The following is a 24,456-nucleotide window of genomic DNA, read 5'->3' as shown; positions in this document are numbered from 1 at the left end:
TTAAAACTAATGTCATTTAAAAAAATATACTTTTAGTATTTCATAATAAGATAGTTCCTGAAAACAAGGAAAGAGGATGAGTTTTAGAGTCAACGACACAAAATAAGTTTTCTTTCAGCAACCTTCAGTTCCACATTTTGGATGCTTCTTTCACACATTAAAAAAAGAGTTGCTAAGCAACCCCCAAACAAAGACAGAATGTTGTTGTCTTCTCTGTTTGACCCTGTCTGAGACTCTGTGTGTGTGTGTGTGTGTGTGTGTGTGTGTGTCTGTGTGTGTGTGTGTTTGTCTGTGTGTGTGTGTGTTTGCAGTTTTCATCTTGTCTGACTGGCAAGCGGCTGGTATTTCTGTCTCATTTGGTAACATTTGTCTCACTCTCTCGTTATTTTTGCAGGCTGAAGTATAAGTGAGTAAATGACACATAATGAGTGTGTGTGTGTGTGTGTGTGTGTGTGTGTAGCGGTGTTTGTCTGAGATGACATGGACACTTGGCTTGGTCAGTTCACATTTGGCCTGATTTAGTCCGTTTCCTTGACAACTGTTAAGCTAATTAGGGACAGCTGACTTCCAGGTGACCCTGACAATTCAAGGTCCACTCTAATGACAAACACCTAGTCACACACACACCCAGCAACACACACACACACACACACACACACCCAGCCACACCCACACACACACACACACCCAGCCACACACACACACACACACACGCCCTAACTTTAGCTTGATGTCTGTCATGTACTTTAACACTTGCATACAGTCAGACACTTCACATTCATATTCTGTACATTAGAGGACAGATATGGTACAGTGATTCATAATCCCAAACACACCCACATAATCACTGAAATGTGATTACCCATGCATGCACACATAAACACCAACAGTCACAACATACACATAGTTCATTGTTAACAACTGTACAGGCATGTGTCTCATTAATGCTGCTGAAGGGCGACACCACGTGTCATTATTTACCACCCAGGCTACAGGTGTCCAAGGTAGACTGTGTGAGTGTGTGTGAGTGTGTGTGTGTGTGTGTGTGTGTGTGTGTGTGTGTGTTTTAAGTAATGCATGCCTAGAGGTCAGCAAGGCACAAAGTCATTACTATCAGATAAATAATGCAGCCACGGCCTGTCACTTAACTCTGCAAAAGGCAGGACGAATTGAAGAGAGAATGTAGAAGAAAATTGGCAAAGGATGAGCAAGGAGTGATATTAAAGGCAGCAATTGTTTAACCACATATACTATAGGTATAATTCAAATGTTTTACTTATGAATAATGAGAATTGTGTTTGTTTATGTGCATCATAATTGGAAATAATTTTTATTAATTAAATTAATTTAATTAACCCTAGCTGCTTAAGAAAACATTAATAACTTAAATTCTGCTTTTGTTGGTCTGCACATTTATAACCTGTTAATCCGGATGTTTTTTTCAATTTCAGTGTTGGGTTAGAGATTCAATTATAATCTAAATCATGAAAAGGAAAGAGAGATGTTAACAGCTGCAAAAGCAAAGCAAAACAAAGTGCTCTAAAAGAGAGAATAAAGGAGGGATAGTCCAGACTAAAAACCCAAGAACATGAGAGACACGAACAGTTCTGTCTTGCTATTTTTAATCGGCCCTTCATTAGCTGCCCTCATCCACAGGTTCACACCTACGGTACATTTTGTACAATGATACCTCAGTTTAAATATTTAAATTACATTTAAGGTAAGAATTTGATTTACTAAGACTAAGATACATAGCAGTAATACGCTCATAAAGGTTTAAAATACATTCTAGATAACTGTGGTATAATATGAACATTTTCACAGTGCTTAATACACTGAGCTCATTGTGTACATCAACTCATCATGAAGACATTTTGAAATTATGCATTAAAAACACTCTGCTGCTGATGAGACAGAACTGAGTCATCTGATACATTTTGGCTCGAGTGCTACATAAATTAGAGTTTGGACAGCTTTTCTACATTTTTTTTGTCAACACACATGGGAATATTTAAAAATTGAGACCCATAATTTTGAGCTCTCTGTCTGACAGTGCTCCTTACTGTACATATCTGTGACACTTCCAGCTAACAAGGTGTCTATTATTACCTGGACTACCTCTCCTTTCCCAGCTCTTCCTACCACTCATTAATATGACTTTTTCACTGCCTCCAGGAGCTTTGGTAAAGACAAGATGGAACAATCGGCACCACTTCCAGACAGCTCTTACAGAAATGAGGCTTATCACATACTGGAGGTATAAAGGTGCAGACAAAAGACACCTCAGTATGCCAATATGCATCATTTAAATTAAACATACACACACCCGTGTACCTTCCTCATCAGTAGTGACTATTCATATCCATGGAGAGTGTGATTAACATTAAGCGGCACCTCTCTAAAGGTCTCCTCTCCTCCTCATTAATGGGTGAGACAGACAGGTAGACAGACAGATCACTGTCGCCATGGGAAGATTACCGCACAATGGCCTCCACTTGGCATTTGCCACACAGCATATTTTACAGGATTTATCACAACATTGTTGCTACAACACTCTTGCTTCAGCCCACTTTGTCACCTGTGGCCAAGTGAAACACAACGCACAGAGCTTACTGGCCAGCTGTTTCTCCTCCCCGTCTCTATTTTGTTCAGATTTTTTATTTCCCCCTTTTGTGTCACCTTTTCTCTGTCTCTCTCTTTCTAGATTTGACACGGTTAATTGTCTTGCCATTAAGGTTGTTTTTTTCTTGTTTGTGTTGTCCTCCCTGTCCAAATCACACTAAATATACGCCACACACTACTTAAAGTTTGATGCCAGTGTTCTATCTCTTGTCTTTTAATAAAAAAGACCCCATATCAGTGAAACACCTCTCTTCCCTTCAAAAAGTCTAAAATGTACATTATTGTAGAAATGTTACTGTGCATCTACATATCATTCCAGTATTTCGTTTTTCCATCTACAAAGACAATCTCCGCCACAAAAAAAATTGTTAATAGAGCCACACTTTAGTTCCAAACATTAAAGCGTAACTCTCGCAAAAATGCAACCTAGTGTCTTTTTGTGAATGTACCTGAGTCAAACTTTAACTCGTTTTAAAGTTGTTTAAAAGCATAATTAGTACGGAAACGCCACTTTTAAGATTATAAGTATTTTTGTAGTGTTTTTCGGTCAAATGGCCTTTTGAATGGGAGAGGTAGGGGCACTGCTATGATAGCCTCAAAATCACTATTTTTTAACACTAAGAAGGCTCGACACAACATGAAACTTTGCTCGAAGTATCACCAGGGGCTCTACACATGAACTCGAGCATTGAACATTGTTTGTGTATACAGAGTTTACTAAAAACAAAGGTTTTGAGCAACTCATGTTAGCAGTTGTTGTTTACGCTATCCGCCATTTTCTCAGTCAAAAATAGTCGATCTCCGAATGCGAAATGAACGGACTCCATAGGAGGAAATGTCATTCATATATGAGGCTCCTTTTTCAACTACAAGGTCAATATTGTTTTTTACTAACGACAAAACAATAAATTATCCGTGCATTTATATGGAACTAAGCTTTAGGAGCTTTCCATCTTTACACTCCTTCCTCGACTATTTTTGACTTGCGAGATGGACGGTGACCGGAAAAACAACAGCTACAGTGAGTTGTTCAAAACCTTTCTTTTTAGTAAACTCTGTGTAATGTTCTCAATACTCGAGTTCATGTGTAGTTTCATGTTGTGTCGAGCCTTCTTAGTGTTTTAAAAATAGCGATTTTGATGCGATCATAGTAGTGCCCCTAGCTCTCCCATTCAAAAGGCCATTTGACCGAAAAATAAATGAAAATACGGTAAATCTTAAAAGTGGCGTTTCCGTCCTAATTATGCTTTTAAAAGAAAGTTTGACTCAGGTACATTCACAAAAAGACCCTAGGTTGCATTTTGGTGAGAGTTATGCTTTAACTATCAAGCAAAGTAGCATATTACTGTACTTTCCAAATGAAGAGAGTTTATTAGATCAAGAGTCAGGTAACAGGTCCTTTAACTGTTTATCATTGCCCTTCAAAATGACCCATATGAAAGTCATAAGTGACTCATAAGTGTTTTCAGATCTGCCAACACTATAGACCAGGTTTGATGTAAGGATAACGACTAAAACATTTTAAATTAAGATCAGGGGAAAATAGTGCCAGGGTTAAAAGAAACCAACTGAAAAGGGCTGTAAACTGTGGTCTCCTGTGTCAAAGATACACACTTTGTTAAAATAAACAAATGGTGCATATATGTGCATGTGCATGCTCATCTACTGATAGATTGTGAAATGGTTTGTGAATAATTAAGCCAGGTGGCTAGACTTATTGTTGATGCAATTGAAAAAAAAATACAATGTGGGGAAGGGAGGTAAACACATGGGAAAGGAGTGGGAAGCGGAATTACCAATACACACATTTAACTCAACCTACGCCCACACACACTTTGACACTTGTCGCTGAACTTCACAGACAGGATTTAGTGGTTTTCTGTGGGAGCGCTTTGATGTCCTGCAGACTGCACCCTTTTCTGCAACACACACACGCACGCGCACGCGCACGCGCACACGCACACACACACACACACACACACACACACACACACACACACACACACACAAATTGTCCACCTTGACTCTAAGCTCACTTTGTGAATTTATCATTCAAACAGACTGACAGACAGAGATACAGGCAAGAAGTAGAGGGGGACGATGCAGAGAGTAATTACAAAAACACGAAAATGAGTGAAAACAGACCATGAGAAACAAATCATTGTAGTTTTACAGAATAACCCTTTTGTGCTAAAAGGCAAGCACTTTATTTAGTCTTTGAAGGTGGCTCTACAACACTGTGACAGCTGTTTCAACAAAAGACAGGACCACTTTTTCTAAGTGTGTTGAAAGTGACGAAAACACAAATATGCATACAGAAGCTTTTTATGTCAGATACTTAATTCAGCCTGAAAGTAAGGAGAAGAATTGGCTCGAAGAATTTAAGGAGAGAAGACAGTAGGGGTGTGAATCTTCACTGGTCTCATGATTCGATTACGATTATCCTGTCAAGGATTCGATCCGATTCGATATCCCGATGCATCATGATGCGTCACCTCCTCAATATTGTTGTATATTGCTACTTATGGTTTTCATCAACAAATTCAAGCAGTCTGATATAGTATATAAACTCGCCTTTTCATAGTATCTACTCTTAAAAAAAGACACTTCCTGAATGTAGCGGAGTCTGTATGATGCAATCAGTGATGCAATGATTAATTTCAACACCCCTAAGACAGTGGAAGCAGTAAAAATACTGGAGAGGAGACATCATGCCATAAATTTGACATGGTTTTACAGTGTCAAAGTATTCCTATCTTTCTGTGTGGTTAAGCAGCCACACTATTACAATAACAAAAAAAACTGCCTAGATATGAACACCTTTAGAGTGCATCTTTATTGTATATTGTTAAATCTCTCTCCTCATCCTAAATTTACCTTACATGTCTTTTTATTTTTTACATCGTTGTCGATTAGTTGCCATAAACTACCCAAGTCAGGGAGGAGTAAAAATGCAAAAGAGCTTAGCGTGGAGCGACTCGGTGCTGCTGAGAAACAGGGAGAGTGAGAGAAAGATATAAAACAGAGAGAGGGGGAGAGAGGGAGAGAGAGAGAGAGAGGGGGGGGGCGCACCCATCCTGAACTGAGCAAAGCAAACTTTCAAGAAGAAAGTCGCCCAGATGCCACGCGTGGGAGGCAGCCCTTATTTATTTATTTCTGTTTATCTGGCTGTCAGTAATTTATTCCGAATGCGCTGTTTAAAATACTCCTTCTCCCTCTGTCTCTCCATCTCTTCCCCACAGATTAGAGGGGGGCTGCGACAGGGCTGCATACCCCCTTCTCATATACTGTCTAACAAATATCTAAAAGGGGAGGCAGAGAGCACAGCGGCTCTTGTTCTTTCTCAAGCGCTGAGCTGAGACAAAGAGGTGTGGTAGGATTTGTTGCTGTATGCTTGCACCTGCTTAACAGTCAGAGATTGGTTCCTTGCGCAGTGGGTCGCAATACAAGCGAAAGCAAACAGGAGAATGCACACAAACAGACGCGCACACACACACCAATGTGTGCACACACGCCTACAAATGCGTGCAAACAGCACTCTCACCACAGGTTTAATTTGCAAAGATTAAAGTCTGCAGTGTGTTCAGTGTCACACCAACTCACAAGCGCATATACACACACACACACACACCTGGGAGTTTGAGTGCTTGGCTAAGTGTTGTTGTGGCCTGGAGCATACAGCCTGCTGTTTCTGCATCTCACGCACGCACGCACGCACACACACACACAGGATTTTGACAACGTGCCACCAGCACTGAGTGCGAGTGGCACAGAAACACACACACACACACACACACACACACACACACTCAAACAAATGAAATCTCATCATATTCAGATAGAGAAGAAAGGATTACCCATGCCTGATTGCTGGATGAGAACATGTAGGAAGGGAATTGAATCCTCATCATTCGGTGTGTGTTACCCTCTTTCTTTGACCTCTCTGTGACTTACTTCCCATTTAACTCAAACAGAACAGTTTTCCTATTTTTTTTTATTTTTTATTTTTTAAGCAAGACAACAAATGTCATTTTTGGGCATTTGGGATGATGGGTGTACATGAAGACACATTTACAGTATATGTTGTGTGATAGCACGCTGTACGCTGTGTATGATGTGATACCTGAGATCCCAGGCTCTAAAATAACCTTTAGTGTCAGCAATTTACACAACAGGTTACATTCTTTTAATTGACATATATTTATCGACTTCTCTGTCTGTTTGTGTGAGTTATTGTGTGTTTCTAACTGTGTGTGCCACCAACACTTACAATGTTCATGAGTGTGAGCAGGTACTTTTGGACATGCTCCTTCCCGTGAAACTGGACCACCGAGTCGTCGACGCCCAGCAGCACCTCGATGTTGTAGGCCCTTTCCAGGCTCTGTCTGCGCATTCGCCCGGCCCGCGTGTGGTTGATACTCTGCTCCACGCCGCGGTACAGAGACTCCAGGTCCATGAGACCACCTAGATCAGCACCTGGAGATAAACAAATAACAGCATTATTTGAGTTATTAAAATGGGTACATAAACTGTGTGTTTAGCGTGTGTGCAGGATTTTTTTCTGCATAGAGAAAGAGGTTTTAGCCAGCCCCAAAGGAAAATCACCAGCACCAAAATGACAAGAATTGAGAATAAAAATAGCAATTCAAATCCTCACTAAATGTGTTTAAGAGCAATTTACCAAACAACCGTTGAACAAGCAGAACATAAACTTGAATATGAGAGCAAATCTAAGTTTTATCCCCAGAGTCAGGCTGTACCGGACTCTCCCCGAGATTTATTTAAATATTAATATTACTTTTTTAACCAGTTTTGTAAATTGGGGTTTTACTTACTCAAGCATAATATACGTTTGTTTCTTAAATTGTCAAAAATAACAGGAAAATGCATAGATTTCAGTCAAATTAGGTAACACAGACTCACTGCCTTTACTGTACGCGGAACGATCATGCTTACTGTCTTGCGTAGCCCCCCCTCCCCCCAAAGGTCCATTCTGAGAAAGCAAAAACCCTGGTCTGTGTGTATGTGTGTGCTTCACATCTACATCCACTAGCACACGTGTACTTATTTGAGCACTTGCATGTTGATGTTGGGCTGCCTCTCCAGGCCGTTCTTGGCCACGAACACAGTGGAGGAGCGCTGCTTTGCCACCTTATAGATCTTACAGTAAACCAGAATCATGATGAGACCAGGAGTGAAGAAGGATACCAGGCAGGAGGAGAGGATGTACTTCTTTTGTTTGCCTACCAAGACACCAGTTGACAGAATCTTGCATGTGTATCCCTTGTAACTGGTGGTAACGGTGTAGCCATCCTACACAGATCCTCTCTTAATCAACCAAATATTTCTACTCCCATCTGAATAAAAGCAGCAGATGGTGCTTGTTAAACACATGGATTAAGACAGCTCCCTCACACAGGGGCTGCCCACCCTGCTCTTTTCTTGGCTTGCTACATGCTGGAAAAGAAATGCAAATTACACAAGAAACTCAAATTGAGGTTTTTCCATCGGAAAGTGTGCAACCTACTGCAGCCCCGATTTGTTCAGATCCCTAATTACTTCTCCGTTTTTGCCTACACAGGTATAGTAGACAGTCATTGTTATGTTGTTAGGGCATTTTGGATAAACTGCAGTCCCAACCCCTAAATGACTGGATTAAGTTTTAAGTGTTTAGTCTAGTTTCTTTTTTAAACTTTTAAATCAGGCAAAGAGTTGGAGTCAGTGAGGATACAGAAGATAAATTGTCCCGTCTCTGGAGCCAAGGCCACCCTTCCCTTCCTCACCAATCCTCCATCTCTCTCATCCTGCTTGTATGTAGACACAGCATGGCCTTGCTTATATGGAAGCCATGGAAGGCCAAGTCATGCAGTCTTGAACATGCAGTCTCAGTGGATTCAACAAAGCGCTATCCTCCCTGACTCCAGCCAAGGCCTCCCACTGCCAAGGATAACACACAACACAGCTCATGGAGCGGTGTTTGTGTGTTCGAGTGTTTATGCAGGTGCTTGTGTGTGAGCCCTGTGTGGACAAACATGTCTAATTGGGCCACAAGTCAATGTTCCAACAGGAGCTTTAAGTAATCTGAAGACATAACTGTAATATGTATGCTGTTTTTGACTGTGGATCTTTGTTTGGGGGTGCTGAGTTGATTCATCACGGGGCATGAGGGGAAATTTGGAGCTCCAGGGTTTTGACACATACAGTTAGAACAAGTGTTGAGTGGAGGGAAAAGAAACAAGATGCAAGAGGAAGATACAGGGACGAGGAGGGTAGAGGAAGAGAGATCTGCCACCTTGTCTCCCAATCAGCAAGGGGCATCCCACTTTCCCACTCCCTCTTATGCAACGTTTCCAAGGCAACGGGCTCATGGGTAAAACAACGACCGCGTGGCTAATATTGGCTCTTGAGTTGCTCGCAGAATGAATCTGGAAGTCTGAATATGATCCCAATCTGCCCACATTCCAGTGAGTGACAGAATACCCACACATAAAAAGAGAGAGGACGGAGAAGAGGGGGGAAAGATAGAGATTCATATAGAGAGAATCAAGAGACTATAAGGAAGGAGAATGCCAAGATTGTTGCAGCACATATTTTGTTTTACTAGCTCTTCTCTCTCTCTCTCTCTCTCTCTCTCACACTCTCACACACACACACACACACACACACACACACACAGAAAACATTTATTCTCCTGATTAGCAGATAATGCTGGATTTAAGACAGTGTACCTCACAACAACCCTTGGCTCTTCCTAGTTATAGCTGCTTTTAACGAGTCTGATGTCATAACCACACCATCTGCTTTTAAAGACAGGTCCAGATATTTTTACCTTTTGCTTATGTAATGTTGAAAGACAAAACACAGAAAAACAGAAAAAAGGACTATTGTTTTTCTTACTTTACACTCTGCGCCTTTGCAAAATTGCAGTGCCTTGAAAACTGCGAATGAGACAATGCAGGGAAATTGCATAACACAGGGCCACAGCTGTATGGTAAGTGGAAGGAATACGGTAGAGGTAACTCAAAGTGACACCCGCAGAGTGAAAAACAAGAATTGGCTGAACCAAAGGTCGAAAGGTGCTTGACCAGGTGGCAAGCTCTAACTATTTAAACCTCTCCGTTTCATCGCACCTCTGTCTTTGCTTACACTTGCTCGAACACTATTTTTTCCTCGCTTCAGCTGTTTTGATAGGTGCAAGAGAGATTGAGAGAGGCGGTAAGGGAGGTGAAAGGTAGAGCTGGGGGGTGTGATGGATGAGAGAGAGAGATGAGAAGAGACCAGAAGGACCTTGGGTGTTTTGAGTTCTGCTTCAAGCTCCTGCAGTGATGGAGAATATCGCTCTCTTGTAGAACATCCGCGTCTGCCTGTGACTGCGGGTGAAGCATCAGGGTGTGCTGCCGTATTTCCTGCAGCAATAGCTTACAATAGCCCCTGAAACCTAACTGTTATCACTCTAAACCCATAGAGGATTTTTCTTGTCTCTCCGTCCCAAACCTCCTCCTCCCACACCTCATATACACACACACACACACACACACACACACACACACACACACACACCTCTTTCTACCTGAAACTTCCTTTTTCCTGTCCTTGCATTTTCTCACTCCTGCCTGTATCCCCATGTACCCCTCCTCCCTCCACTTTCATCATCACACACAAACACGCCACCCTACATGCTCACCTCCTCAGAGACACCACCCTCTCTCTCCCCCAGTATTCTCATTCAGGCGGGGTGTAGAGCGCGGCCTTATTAGGAGACAAAGGTTCTTTGTCTTTCAACCTTTGCAAAATGTCAAGAATGTCTGGTTGCCCACTGAATACCAGGTGGGGAGAGAGGGGGGGTCGAGAGAGTAAGGAGAGACTATAAGCCACAACAGGAGAAGAGGGAGAATGGTGATGATAATTCAGGTCAAGCCACATCTTACTATTGAGCAGCGCTCTTTGGTTTAAGGTGACTGCTTGGCAGTCAGGTGTGGCACATCGCTCTGCTCCGCATTCAGGAGCTCTACTGTATAATGATTGGCTTTCACCTTACGATGGTCACTCCGGTCGAGGTAGGTGTGCACCAGAGTGTCTGTGTAGGCAAACATCACAGACACTCCAACACAACAAAATCACTGCCACGTATTTGTTACACAGAGCCTCATGAATGGTGATTTATGCAGCAAAGTAGACTCAGTAAATACAGTATTAACAGAGGAATTACAATATAGTGAATTACAGTATACAGCATCATATTGTAATTATTAAATATTGTAATTGTAAAATAACACAAAAGAATAAAACACACACACACACACACACACAGAATCAAATAGCAAAAAAAAGTATTTCTGTCACTTTACGAGTGTACAACCAAGTGTAACACTATGAATGACAGAAAAGACTGTCTGAAAGTGTGCGCTGTGTGGCCCTCGCTATAATAACCGACATTTCACCCCCCGTTCAGAACAGCTATAAGCACATTTGCCTTCTGAGGTTCTGAGGAGGACATGTCCTACAAACTATGGTAGTTCTTGTTAAGCATACCCCAGACTTGTATAGTCTATACGTAGTCTATACTATAACAGTATAGTCTCACAGTTTGTGGTAAAGTCATGCAGGACTTAATCACAATCAAGTCCTAGAAAATAAAGCAGATGTTAATTTGGGTGGATAAGTGCGGTTAGGGCTGCTAAATTCCAAGATTATGTGACTTAATTCGTATGGGGAGTCTTGGAGGAAAAAGTCCTGGCTTTAAGAATAATGATATTATTTGAAATATTGGTTAAAGATATGGGCTATAAAGTTATTTGAGAAATCTTTTTTTTTCAGTTATTACAGTGAAAAGTTGCCTAACATTAAATCGTAATGTAAGTGTTATATTAATAACATTAAAATGAGTTGCATACACAAGTGACTTTGAGGGTATCTGCCTACACACAGTCTTCCCTCAGGAGTGATGATTAAAATCTTTAGTGCTATTGTGTAGTTTGGTTATTTTTGTAGCACGTATGAGTGGCAGCAGGCCTGCGGGGACATGGCAAACTCATTAGTGCTTACCTGAGTTCAAGGCTGTCTGTCCAACTAGAGGCATAGTTATCCACACACGTGAACTAATTTACTTACAGACACGTCTTGGTCACATAGCTCAGGGCATGGACATTTAGTCTCCCCGGTGACAGCTTTATGAGTTGTCATGGTGATGAGTGGCTCGGACAGCGGCCCGTTAACGCTGCTGCTCGCATCTGGACAGGTAGCAACATGCCATGCTGTCCCACACAATGTTCCCATACTGAATGCTTATTATTTCTAACCTCCCATATGACAGCTGTTAAGGCTGCAGAGTTTAGAACACATAGTGAACTACGCTTTCCATAATCATACTGCCATTAATTATTTAGATTGGCAATCAGCAATCTAATTTTACATGGACAGCTCCCTAAAGACCATAATAGTTATTCATACATCAAGCACTGAACTTTACCCATTTATTAATAACTGCTTTAGGTTAGGGCTGTTTATTTTTAACCGTGATTCCTATAACGCTGTTTTGAGTGGTCGAGCCTTGAGTTTCATGTCCAAAGATCCATAATATTTAGGCGGATGCATGATATCTATCTGTGCTCCCTGAAGTGGCGCAGAGGACCATTTTTAATATTGCATGAAGCAGCCTTTATAATCAGCAGGCAAGAGGGCCACCTATGCTCATCGCTGCGTGGTGTGTCTGTGTGGATTTCTGGTGGTTCATGAGACAAGACAACCTTCAGCTCTGCCCTCTTACATAACTGTCTCTCTGTCAGAAACACACAGGGCTGTTGGCTGCTGGGTCTGTGTGTGTGTGTGTGTGTGAGTGTGTGTGTGTGCGCTGTGGTGCACACCGATTCCCCGTGTCCTGCTGTACCACCGTTTCACTAGCCAAGCGGAGCCATTTCTTCATAAAGTCTATATGCAGAGTCAACTACATATTCATAATGCAAAGCCACCAAATTAAATGAGCTTTGAAACTGAAAAAATCACTCATGATTGCAGATGTTGTCACAAATGAGCCTAAATTGAGCGGCAATATTTCTCTAAAGCTTTAAGGAGCCTTGTGAGTGCCTCTTATCATATCAATAATTACAGCAAAGAAGATCAGCCCATGTAAACATCGCAAACACTGTAAGCCAATCATGCCATCCACAGAGGCAATATTGCTGGCAAAGATCAATCATATCCCCAAACTCTCTCTCTCTCTCTCTTCGTTCTGTGGTTGGATCGACGAAGCTCGATGTAAACTGGAGAGCCTTAGTGTCCAATAAGACAGCAAAGCCAGGCTGATATAGGGCTTACTGCTGGTCTCATCCAGTCTGAAACTGACCTGTCTGACGGCCTGTCTGCCTGTCCTTTCCTGAGTCTGTCTATATTTGCCTCACAGAGCCAGGCATTTATAAAGGTCTCTTATGAAATCAAAAAGTATGAAAACAATTCCAGCCATGAAAGGGCAGCGAAGATAAACACAAAACAGCACCAGTATGCAGACAAGGCACATTCTTCGTCTACATATCTTACTACTGTCATATCAAGCTCCACTGCCTGTCTACTTTGAGGCAACTATGGATCAATCTTACTGGGAAACGGTGTGTGCATCTACAGGAAGATAAAGAGATAGAGGCTGACAGCGAGGTGCAAGGTCCGGCTCCCAGAGAATCTATAAATCTCTGAGAGACAGCTTCCCGCTGGCTTGAAGGGTTTGTGGCCCTCTTGCCACCTCTCCCCCCAACCCTGCAGCCCCTCCTTGCCTGTCACCTCATCCTCTAATCTTATATATCAACCCTGTTCATATACAACTCATATGTCTGTAGGGAATGTGATGCTGCCTGGATTAGGTTTTCATTAACATAAAGAGGACATGTTTATATTGAACATGCCTGCTGTTGTTCTCTGGCAGCATATCTCTATTTTTCCTGACAATATTTGCTCATGCAACTAAAGCATGGTGGATGTTTTTATGGTTATGTTAGGGTAACTCAAAAGATTGTGAACCCGAGGCTTTTCTCTCGATTTTAACTCCCTTCAGTCACAGGTTTTTGGCAGATCAATTTGTCTGAGTGGTACAATATGTATTCTAGGACAGCTTTTATTAATAAAAAAAAATATTTTTTTAATATTTAACCAATGTGATAATTGATTTGGCCGGAAGGTCAGGAACTGCGTTCTGGCACCTTTGATTAATAAGTAAATTAATCTGATTGGCAGTTTTATACATCAGTGTCAATTTAATTTTGCAGCAGCGCACTGCTGTGAACTGCAGCGATGCACAGCTGTGAGTCCAGTGTCAGTATCAGAGCAACATTAGCATTCATTTGAAGAGGTCCAATGGTCACTCTCCTTTTAGCTCAGTTCTGCTCTTTGGCTCTGCTAAATGCTCCACTACTGTATGTTCACCAGCTAGTCGCTAACTTTGTCTGCTGAGGAGACTCTTCACTCTCACTCTTCTTTTACTGAGATGAAACAACTCTTTGTACTGACATCTGTAAAAAGCATAATAAAAAAACTAATATTAAAACTCTTGTTTACTGCTCTGCATTTCTCCTGTCCTCATTTCATCTCCCATCACCCATAGCCCCAGGAAATGTCCTGTCCTGTCCTGGCTGTGAAGTACTCAAAGAACAGCCAACGCCAGCCACTTGAGACACCCAGCACCACAGTTATTATGACAGGCCAGTCAGCCAAACATCTGTCAACCTGAGCACTGTAGAAAAGGAGGGAGTGGAGGAAGCGGTGTAGGAGAGGAGAAGGGGGAGCAGAGGAGAAAAGAAAAAGTGGAGAAGGAGAAACATAATAGAGATAATGAAATGAAAAAAAAAAACATGGAGGTGAGAAACGGGAGGGATAATAATGAGAAGGTTGAATTGGGCTTTTGAGGACTATTGAGAGAAAACTCCCGACTGTACATTATTATTTATTTATTTTTATCATAAACTAAGATGACAAGCCAAATACAAAAGCTTGGGTTACAAAATATTTTTTGAGATCTATTTAAAGCGTTTTGCATTATTCCCTTTTAATTTAGCAATTCTACATTAGAGGGCAGTACCTAGATTTTGTTAATTAGTTCCATTTAGCAGCTCGTGAAGTCTGCTGGTTTGTAAATGTTTTCTAAAACAGCCAACTGACAACCAAAAAGACGATTAACACACTATAAACAAGACTCATTTCATGATAAAATATAATTGGACAAAGTGCAAAAGGCAGCGCCTTGGTCTTAAAGGCATACTATGTAACTTTTCCCTCTTCGGTCCCCCTACAGGTTGTCTCATTGGAACTACAGCTCGTGTTACATAGTATGCCTTTAAAGCTTCAAACTGCCAATCGGCAGCAAAACAGAGATGACAACAAGCTGGGTCAACGGTTATGTCTAATACATTTGGGCCTTAAGTTGCTCTTTTTGTCTACATCTCTACATCCCATCCCTTTTTGTCACATTTTCGGAAGAGGTCGATCCAAGTGTCATGTTGGGTGATTTCACAAGATGGCCACAGGTGGACCAGTAAATACTTGTCCCACAGGCAAAGCAGGTGGGAACAGCCAAATAAACAAAAGCTACCACAACAGGTGAGCTACCTGTGTGAATGGCCAACATAAATACCAAATAACCAAACAGGTTACAGGTGTCTCAGTCAATAAGTCTGATGACCAAAGGCCAACTACTACTATCCTCGTTACATTCCTCTCCTTTCCTGCTTCCTTCATTTCCTCTTTTATTCATTAAATGTACCTTTTGAAAGGGCAGATATGGAGTAAGAGTGGGCGAGAGAAAGAGAGTCTATCTAAAGGTGTAAGACAATATGTATGCAAATGTTCTCACCAAGCAGCTCACCAGCAGAGCCGAGCATGCCTGCCAAAGGGCGGCGGGATGAGAATTTATCATGCAATATCACCTCATCATAAATGATAATGATAAACATGTAAGCCAGGCTGTAGCATAGTTATAGAACATCTCTAACCCATCTACATAAGGAGCGTTGTAAATCAGCAGAGATATCATTGTAATGTAATGTATTGTAACAATTAAGGCGTGGAGTACTTGAATACACCACTTGGACACAGGGAGGTAAATAAAAAATAAAAGTATTTTGGCGTTTAAAAACTGGCATGCTCTAACAGCAAGAGTTATTACTGCCTCGTCAGCCCACAAACACAAAGACAGAGTTCTTTTCAATTGCACAGTGCTCAAGCCAGACGGGAGAGAATTAATAAGGCACTACAGTGTATCGGTGTTACTAAATTGGCAGTGTTTCATAACAAAGTCTTTCAGAGCAGTTATCAATTAGAAACAATTAAAAGAACCATTCATCATTCTTACGAAGCTGGCTCCGAACAGGGAGCAAGGCTGACAGAGAAGCTGATAAAATGTAATCAAAACCATGATAGCTCTCTTTAAGAGAGGCTAATGTTGACAGAGCTCAGGTATGTTTATGTAAAGATCACACGTCCATCTTGCTCCTTTGGACAGGAACACTGTGTGTGTATTAAACATGGCCACTAAAGTGAAATATGTGCAGAAATAGTGACAACAGGGGAGAAAAACATGATAGGAACAGGTTTAAAGTCAAGCTGCAAAGATGCTTCAAAAGCTGCTAGAAAAATCACACACAAACAAGTCCATCCCCAGGTCCTTGGCAGTTGCCGTGGAAGCCATGCGCTGGTCTATCTGTGTGCACTCTATTGATTGACATACAGTTTCCTGCATCGCATCTTGCCCGGAAAACCCTCGCAAAGGCTTCCCATATTAATGTTCACTGCTTTGATTATCACTGCTTTGTTGGTAACCAAGAGAGATAGGATCTTAATGCAAAGATGCACTGGGGGAAAGTATCCCATACACAATATATCTCTGCACATCCAACTTTCCCAGATCTTAGTCCCTCAAAGGCGATCGTGATGGCACAGGGTGAGGCTACTACCCCCCCACCTCCCAGGCATATGGCTAATCAATGCAGTCTCTTCCGTGCAAAGGTAACTCTATACTTGAGTAGGGAGGATAGGGGAGCTTCCAGCGTGGCCTCCCCGTCTCTCTATCCTAATGAAGCTTCCAGGTAATCAAATCACTGCACACACAGGCAGATGGCCAATAAGGGAAAAAAACACCGGGGCTCTTTGATGGGATCACAACAAAGTTTTTAAACTTACTGATGATTTTTCCTCTCTCTGCATGTATTTAGCAGAACCAAAACTGATGTGGCTACATGAGTTTAAAATGTGTCATTTATTTGTGTGTGCCCTTCACTGATGAAGTTTGACACAGAGATCATTCCTGCATGGCTACATGATAACATGCTAAAATCTGGCTGAAGATGCATTTTCATTTGCTGGACTGGACTCATTTGCTTGGGAACCACTGACAATACTAGGTACTAGGAGTGGCAGCTAAACTACTTTCAAGGCTTGGATAGGCATGAAAGTCTCCCGGTTAAATCACTCCTACAAAAGGTTAACAGCTGCACTGAAAAGAATCTGGATCTGGATAGAAAGTCAAAGAAAAAAATGTGCACATAGAAACTTCAGAGTGATACGTAAATGTTAAGCCAAGGGAAGTTAAATAACTATGACACTTTTTGAATTTGCTACAGCTCTGATTTACACCTCTAACCGATGTCTTCACCATAGCGACAGTCGCTGAGCCTCATACTGTAGTATCGTGTAATTTACCATGTACCAAACAGACAGTAACAATGTAATTTCTCTGTAACAATTATTAACATATTCATAACAATTCATAACCTTACAGTCACAGTAAAACAACATTTAGAGCTTTTATAGCTTCTATAATCTGACATTTTTTAGTGACAACAAACACATCCCATTATATTACTCTACAAGTTTAACATTTTACAGGAAAAAAAGAGAGGGGTTTTGATACCCCAAAATGTTAAGACCCACTTTTATTCTCTGGATTTTAATTGTGTTTTGCCTGTTTTTATCTGATTCCCTAGGTTTAAATTGTGTTTGAACTTGCTATCAAAAACTAAGTGCTATATAAGTAAAATACACTTGAAACTGAAATTATCCAGGAAATGTTCGTGCTGCTGTGGGGAAGTTTTGAAAGTAAACTATCAAAAGCTAATTTTTGTTTTTTTTTAAGATTATTTTTTTGGGGCTTTTCCCTTTATTGACAGTGGATAGACCAGAAAGGAGGAGAGAGATAGGGGATGACACGCAGCAAAGGGCAGAAGGTCAGATTCGAACCCTGCGCAGCTGCAGGACTCAGCCAACATGGGGCGAACGCTCTTACTGGGTGAGCTAGAGGCCGCCCCGATCAAAAGCTAATTTACTGTGTGGACGTATAAGGGAAACCTGTCGCTCCTTCCATTTTGCTATTCAATAAACATAATGTAACATGGCAGAATGCCATTATGGAGCAATACAATAAAGGTTATGTGGGCGTCTTATGGGCAGTGTCCACGATATTGAACTTAACATTCAGTCTATTATAAAACACCTAACCACTTCCTTTAGTATAACCTCAACAGCTGAAATGGTGCAGTGACCGACGTCATTCCCCAAAGTTTTGTCAAAATTAAAACTGCATGACGATTGACGATTATCATGCTGATCCATGGAAGATTGTGGGGGATAAAATATTGAAGTCGATTCTGTAGCTATTTTGTATGGCTAGATTTTGAAAATGACATTCTTTCTTAGTAAACTATGATCTGCTTTATGTTGGGATAAGACTAAAATTTAAACTAATCCCATTCATAGCAATAATCCCCTCCATGTTATAGGATTTACCATTAACTAATAACCTTTCAATCAATATGTTAACAATGACTCAACAGGAAAACTTGGCATTATTTAAGGCCAACTGTGGGCAGCTATACAGACGACCGGCTCGGGGGGACGAAACAGACTGCTGTCCTCCATATCCTCCAGCTCAATTTAATAAAGAGAGGTTATTATAAAGCCAAAGGAGTATTTTCCCTGCTCTCCCAATCTAGGAACTGGCAGTAAGACCTGTCTCATTCTCCTCACTCTGCAGAGCAAGTAATACCCACTAATCCCAGACACAGAAAGAGAATGTGGGGACGAGATAGAGGAAGAGAGAAAGAAAGAAAGAAAGAAAGAAAGAAAGAGACAGAAAGGGCCAGAACTCATGTCATTATTTACATGTTTTATGCTTAGTCCTTTCTTCAACTATTTACACCCTCACCCCATCATGTTGGTCTGTGGGTGTGAGAAAAATTGTGTGTGTGTTACATCTATGTGTGTTCATGTGTGTGTGTGCTGTCACCAGAGCATGCCAAGTGTGGAGGACTAGACACAGACCAAAGAGTCACAATCCCCAACAGTGTTCATTTAGAAGGGATCACGCTGGCAGTGCACACACGCACGCACACACGTACACACGCACGCGCGCACACGCACGCACGCACGCACACACACACACACACACACACACACACACACACACACACACACACACACACACACACACACACACACACACCTCCCAGGCCCATCCTATCTAGTGTGATGTAATGAGATATCTGCTGTTTCCCATTCGATCCTCTTCATCCTCCACAGGGCAAAAACCACTGACGGAGAGGAGATACAAGGAAAGGAGAAAAAGACAAGGAGAGGACGGGAAATAGAGGACAAGGAGCAAAATCAGATATTTCTGTTTTTGTCTTCCTCCTCCTCTCTGTTTAAGGGAGTAATATGTCTCCATCTCTGTCTATCCTATTGTAATAGAGTAGGTCTCACTACGCTGCCTGAGGAAATTGCCTTATAGTCCCTTTGCCCCTCTTCTATATGTGGATAGACACACACACAAACAAACACACACACACACACACACACACACACACACACACACACAAACAGACCACACACACACACACTTTCATGGCGTTGGCCCCCGTGACACTGCTTAAATATTAATGACCTGGTTCTCTCTCATTAATAATAGCTGCAGCGCTGATTACTCTGTGAATACCACTGTGTGTGCGTGTGTGTGTGTGTGTGTGTGTGTGTGCGCGCGTGTTGATGTGTCTGTGTGTGTGTGTGTACACATATGGAAGTGTGCCTACTCACAATGTGTGAGCCAAGTATTTGTTCTGCCTGTCACTGGCATATTACACTGTGAATCACTCCAAAAGGATTACTGACATAGCATTATTGAGGTAAATTAAAACATTTTGAATTACATAATAGTGATGATCTTAAAGATTAATATATGGTGATAAATCCATTGCAAGTTTGTGTCAGAGTGTGTGTTTCTGTGTGTGAGAGAAAAGAAGAGAAGAGGGTATGGAGGGTGTATGCATAACATGCACATACACACATGAAAAAGAATGAAATGTGGATAAGCAACACACACACACACACACACACACACACACACACACACACACACAGACTTACAATTATGCAGAAACACCCACACAGACGGGCTTTCACTCAGTTAAGCCATGCATGAGGCACGTGAGATGCAGCTGGCTTAACGTAGCTTAGTACTAGACACAACACACGCAACACACAACACACAACACACACACACACAGGGGCCAACAAAAAGCATGAGTAGACATCAGTATCCATTGGGTTGTAATGGAGAACTTTGCGTCCCCCTGCTAAGAATAGAAAGTAGCAGGGGGAGAGAAAGAAGCTGCGGGGAGAAGATTTGATGAGCTGTGTGTCCTTTGGTAATGATGAGTCAGCGAATTACAGCAGCGCAAGTGGTGAATGGAAAGCAATCCAAAATAAAGTATTCACCAATTTCAATTGCATCGAAATTAAACCTACTGTTATATTGTTCTTGCCGTTATTTGCTTGTTATGTATTTGCAAATACTGATTAATGTACAATTTTATAATTTGATAATTTTATGTTTGTGTGGATAACAGTATACTAAAACCTTGATTATTCTGCCTTTTTATGACTGCACAGTATACTAGCTGCTCTTTTGTTTAGCGTGTATAGGTGTATATCTGTTCTGTGTGTGCATACTGTATGTTAGTGTGTGTGCTCTGCTGCGTGTGTTTGTACTTCTGAGGCCAACAAACCCACACAATTCCCATTTCCCTGATGAATTGTATTGAACTGCATTGAGACAAGGAGGGAAAGGGAGGAAAATAAATAACTAGAGAGGGAGAAAGAAAGAGAAGAGGTAATCAGTGTTTCTTTAGATTGTAATGAGAACAACTGGACACACTGTTTAGGAATTGAAAAGAAGCAGTGTTCCCCAATCTTTCATCTCACATATGCATACATACATCTCTACAATCCATGCAACACACAATTCATCCTGCTTTTGTCCATCTTTTCAGGCCATCCTGACACCCTTCTCACCACCCAGCCCTCATACACCTCTCAAGCAGAGGCACAAGTCCGACTTCAATTCCCCCAACCCGCCGCCCACCCATGCACTCACCCACCCACCCTGGGTCTCTCTGGCCCTGGCTGTCTTTACCTGCATTGTCTGGCTGTGGCTGATGGAAATCATCTTATTCGTACTGTGCTAATGTCTGCTCTGGATTCCTGGGACACTCTGGCTGCTACTATTTTAATTGGCTGACTATTAATATTTCATTCGTTTAAACACAGCACATCACCTTTCCCTTCGCTGGCTCTGACCCTGTGGCTGGCTGCTCAGTATGTCAGACGGGGAATATAGATAGAGTGGGAAATTATTTTCACAGTGACCTGCCACAATATTGTTTTGGATTTTTTTGTCAGAGGATTTTTAAGGTATGTTTTTTAAAAGTTTGAATGAAAAGAATGTATTAAGGAATTAATAGTGATGGGGAATTTATGGATTACAGTAAAAAGGCCACTCATGGGTTAGTATTTTGAAAGTTTTGGAGTGGTTATGTTGATGTAAATGATAAATAAATGTGCAACAGCTAAATCAAAGATGAACTGTACGTAGTGTCTTCAAGTCACCACTAGGATGGTGAGTTGATCTGTGGAGCAAGATTTCTTCATCTTTTCTGGCCTGTAACCCAATTTTTAGGTCACAAAATTCTCATGACCCCTGCAATTGGTGTAAAAATATCAGCAATCATAATGCTGTCAAGACGTCATGGGAATTTACAGTAAGTATGGCATATTTTAGTTAGTTAGTTAGTTTAGACTTAGTTTAGAAGTCTATTTCTAATTCCAGTAATATTTTCTTTCAATATATCAGTTTTAGAAATCTCCACAGTGGACAAAGAAATATCCAAAGAAACAAACTTAAATCATAGACAGAGAGAGAACAATCCAATCTAAATGTGAATACATCCGGACACAATGAACCCAACAAACTTTAAAGTAAGATGTGGATTGATTGCGCACTAGCTGTAAAAATTGCAGGTGAGCGTGTTACTCACACATACACGCACACACACCTGGCAGCCCTGGGGCTACCTCCAGGACAGAACAGGTGATGGAGCTGGGGGAAGGAAAGGAAGATGCAAGGAGTGGAATAAGTTGGAGAGGGTGATATAAAAAGATAGAAGAAAGAGAAGGGATACAACTACTGACTTAATTCAACAATTCATTTGGTAGCTATAATTTAGAAGTTGTGCTATCATAAAATGCATCATACGGTCATTACGATCAACTACTATTTTTTGGCCATGTTGGTTTTGTGCTTTATCATGTAAAGCTGCTTACACACCAACCAGACGGCCAACCGTCGGCAGAAAAGGCAGTTGGACTGATCAGTGTCCCCGAGTTGGTCAAAAAAATGCCTCAGAACACACCGAAGAGACAAGACGTAATACGTCTCCATAACAGCAGGCGGCGCTAATCTGTATTGTTGCCCAAAAATGAAAACCGGCAGCTGATTGGACGAACGCGTCACGTGGGTCTTATTTCTCCGGAAATTCAAAGACAGACTGTCATGGCGGCTTGTTCAGAATACGATCTCATATTGTACTAAAATAGTTCACCGAAACGTGTTTCTGAAAACATTTTAAGCGAGAAATAGGCCATGCAGTTGCTGAATATGTCTTCATTTCAGATCAACAAAGGTCAGTTTAAAAGATTTTCGTCAGATTTTGAGGGACTCTAGTCACGCTGATTCCGCTCCCCGTTTTCGGGTTAGCACTCTACCAATCAGATGGGTCATTTGAGTCTGACTGCCGGCAGTGCCCGTCCCGCCGATTCAACATGTCAAATCGGCCAAAATGAAGGCCAACGGCCCCTCGGACGTTTGACGACACAGAACACACCGAACAGACTCGAGTCACTGACCTCGCCAGACTGTTCAACGGCCTAATTATCGGCTCTGTGTGTCCGGGCCTTAACAGTACAGTTATGAATCTTTCAGTCTAGTTCTGGATCAGGGATCCTCCAGACGTCTTCTGCAATGATCAGGTCTTATATCTGTAGAGTGCCAGAGACTCTGATGTGCACTCACAGTCCAATATTGTGGTTTATAGTGAAGCATGCATTACAGAACTAACCATTTCTTACCAAGGTGACGTTAGCTCTGTAAAGCAACACCAAAAACTGGAGATATGTGTGAGTATTAAATGGGAACTGCACTAATATTACACATCGAAGTCAGTTTACAGGTCTTGGGGAGTTTTATAAAAACCTTTTGTGGCTTCAAAAGGAAACTGTTGAAAGTCTGATAAATTGACTCAAGTGATGTCACTTGAGTCAGCATCTTGGGCCTAAAGACTAAGTTTAAAAATGAAAAAAATGGGGGTGTGGAGTTAGAAAGATGTGAGCTTACCAGACCTCTGAGGCTCCTCATCTCTGCTTGAGGCTGGCAGCTCAGGCTACATTAGCCAATAATACTGTAGAATAACATGCCTAAATTTCTGATCTGTCGGATGTTGAGTTGCATTGTTGGCAATGATGTAAGTGCCATGTTTTGTCAAGGAAGAAGAATGAGTGGAATAGAAAAACACAATATCTCTGATTCTGCTGATACATGACAATGTTATAAGGGTGCTAAATCAGTGGTGTACTCTAACAACATCATTTACAAGATGGTCTTTTTAATATGAGAATCCCTACATTAGTTCTTGTTTACAAAGAAGGGAAATACATTTTTCTCCATTGTGATAAATTCAATGTAGGAACATCCACTTTTGGATGCTAATTTAAGGAATTACAGTCAGCGCTGAGCTGACTTACTGGAAATGCACAGAAGATGAAATATTTCACAAAAGCTACAAACATACCTTTTTTTCATAAGCATTTACACATACCATTCTTCTTTCTGTGTAACAGTATCCCCGTGTGAGCTAATATGAGATTGGAGTGAAGAGACAGAAACCAGCTTACTGAAATGTAAATCCCATGATCCAGTGTTTATTCATTATCTCACTCTGAATTTCAAATTAATGTTGCTCTCCATATGTTAGCAGAGCACTGTACCTCACATGCTCTTGCTGAATACAATTGTAGGATTCTTATTTTTGCTGGCTTTTGTTGATTTCTATTAAAAGCAGAAGCAACATTTGCTAAGCAGCACCATAAGGAGTACACTTACATGTGCAGCTTGGGTGTGAGCCCCTAAACCTGGCAGTGTGACACAGCCAGGCACACAGGAGCAGTGTGTTATTTAAGTAGTTAAACAGCTTTAAAAAGTTAAGATATGAATCTGAAAATACTGCTTTCCTTATTAATGAAAAGTTCAGTATTTAGAAAACGCAGAGAATTTAGCACCTTATCTGAGGTCTAATAGACAACAGAGTGACGATAATTGACATTGCACTAGACTTTATTTGGCAGCCCTGAAGGTGAAATTGGTGCTAGGAGGAATGTAAGCACAGGTAGGACTGTAATGTGACAGCTTCGGCAGTTAGGAGTTTCTGCGGAAACGTGTGTGTGTGAGTCATGACTGCTCCTGCGGCCTTTAACACC

At 41.4% G+C, this 24,456-nt stretch overlaps 1 protein-coding gene across 3 annotated transcripts in view; it reads right to left on the bottom strand.

Annotated features, from left to right (window-relative positions):
• Positions 1 to 24,456, bottom strand: part of LOC116064304 (A disintegrin and metalloproteinase with thrombospondin motifs 2-like) — a 122,441-nt gene that overhangs the window by 21,079 nt on the left and 76,906 nt on the right. For all 3 annotated transcript variants that reach the window (XM_031319411.2, XM_031319412.2, XM_036007277.1), the window contains one exon: positions 6,893 to 7,098. In XM_031319411.2, the coding sequence (XP_031175271.2) occupies positions 6,893 to 7,098 (206 nt within the window). The remainder of the gene's footprint in view (positions 1 to 6,892; positions 7,099 to 24,456) is intronic.

The sequence above is a fragment of the Sander lucioperca genome, chromosome 1 (genome assembly GCF_008315115.2).
Source record: "Sander lucioperca isolate FBNREF2018 chromosome 1, SLUC_FBN_1.2, whole genome shotgun sequence".
Taxonomy (NCBI): Eukaryota; Metazoa; Chordata; class Actinopteri; order Perciformes; family Percidae; genus Sander; species Sander lucioperca.
This window is presented reverse-complemented; position numbering and strand designations above follow the sequence as displayed.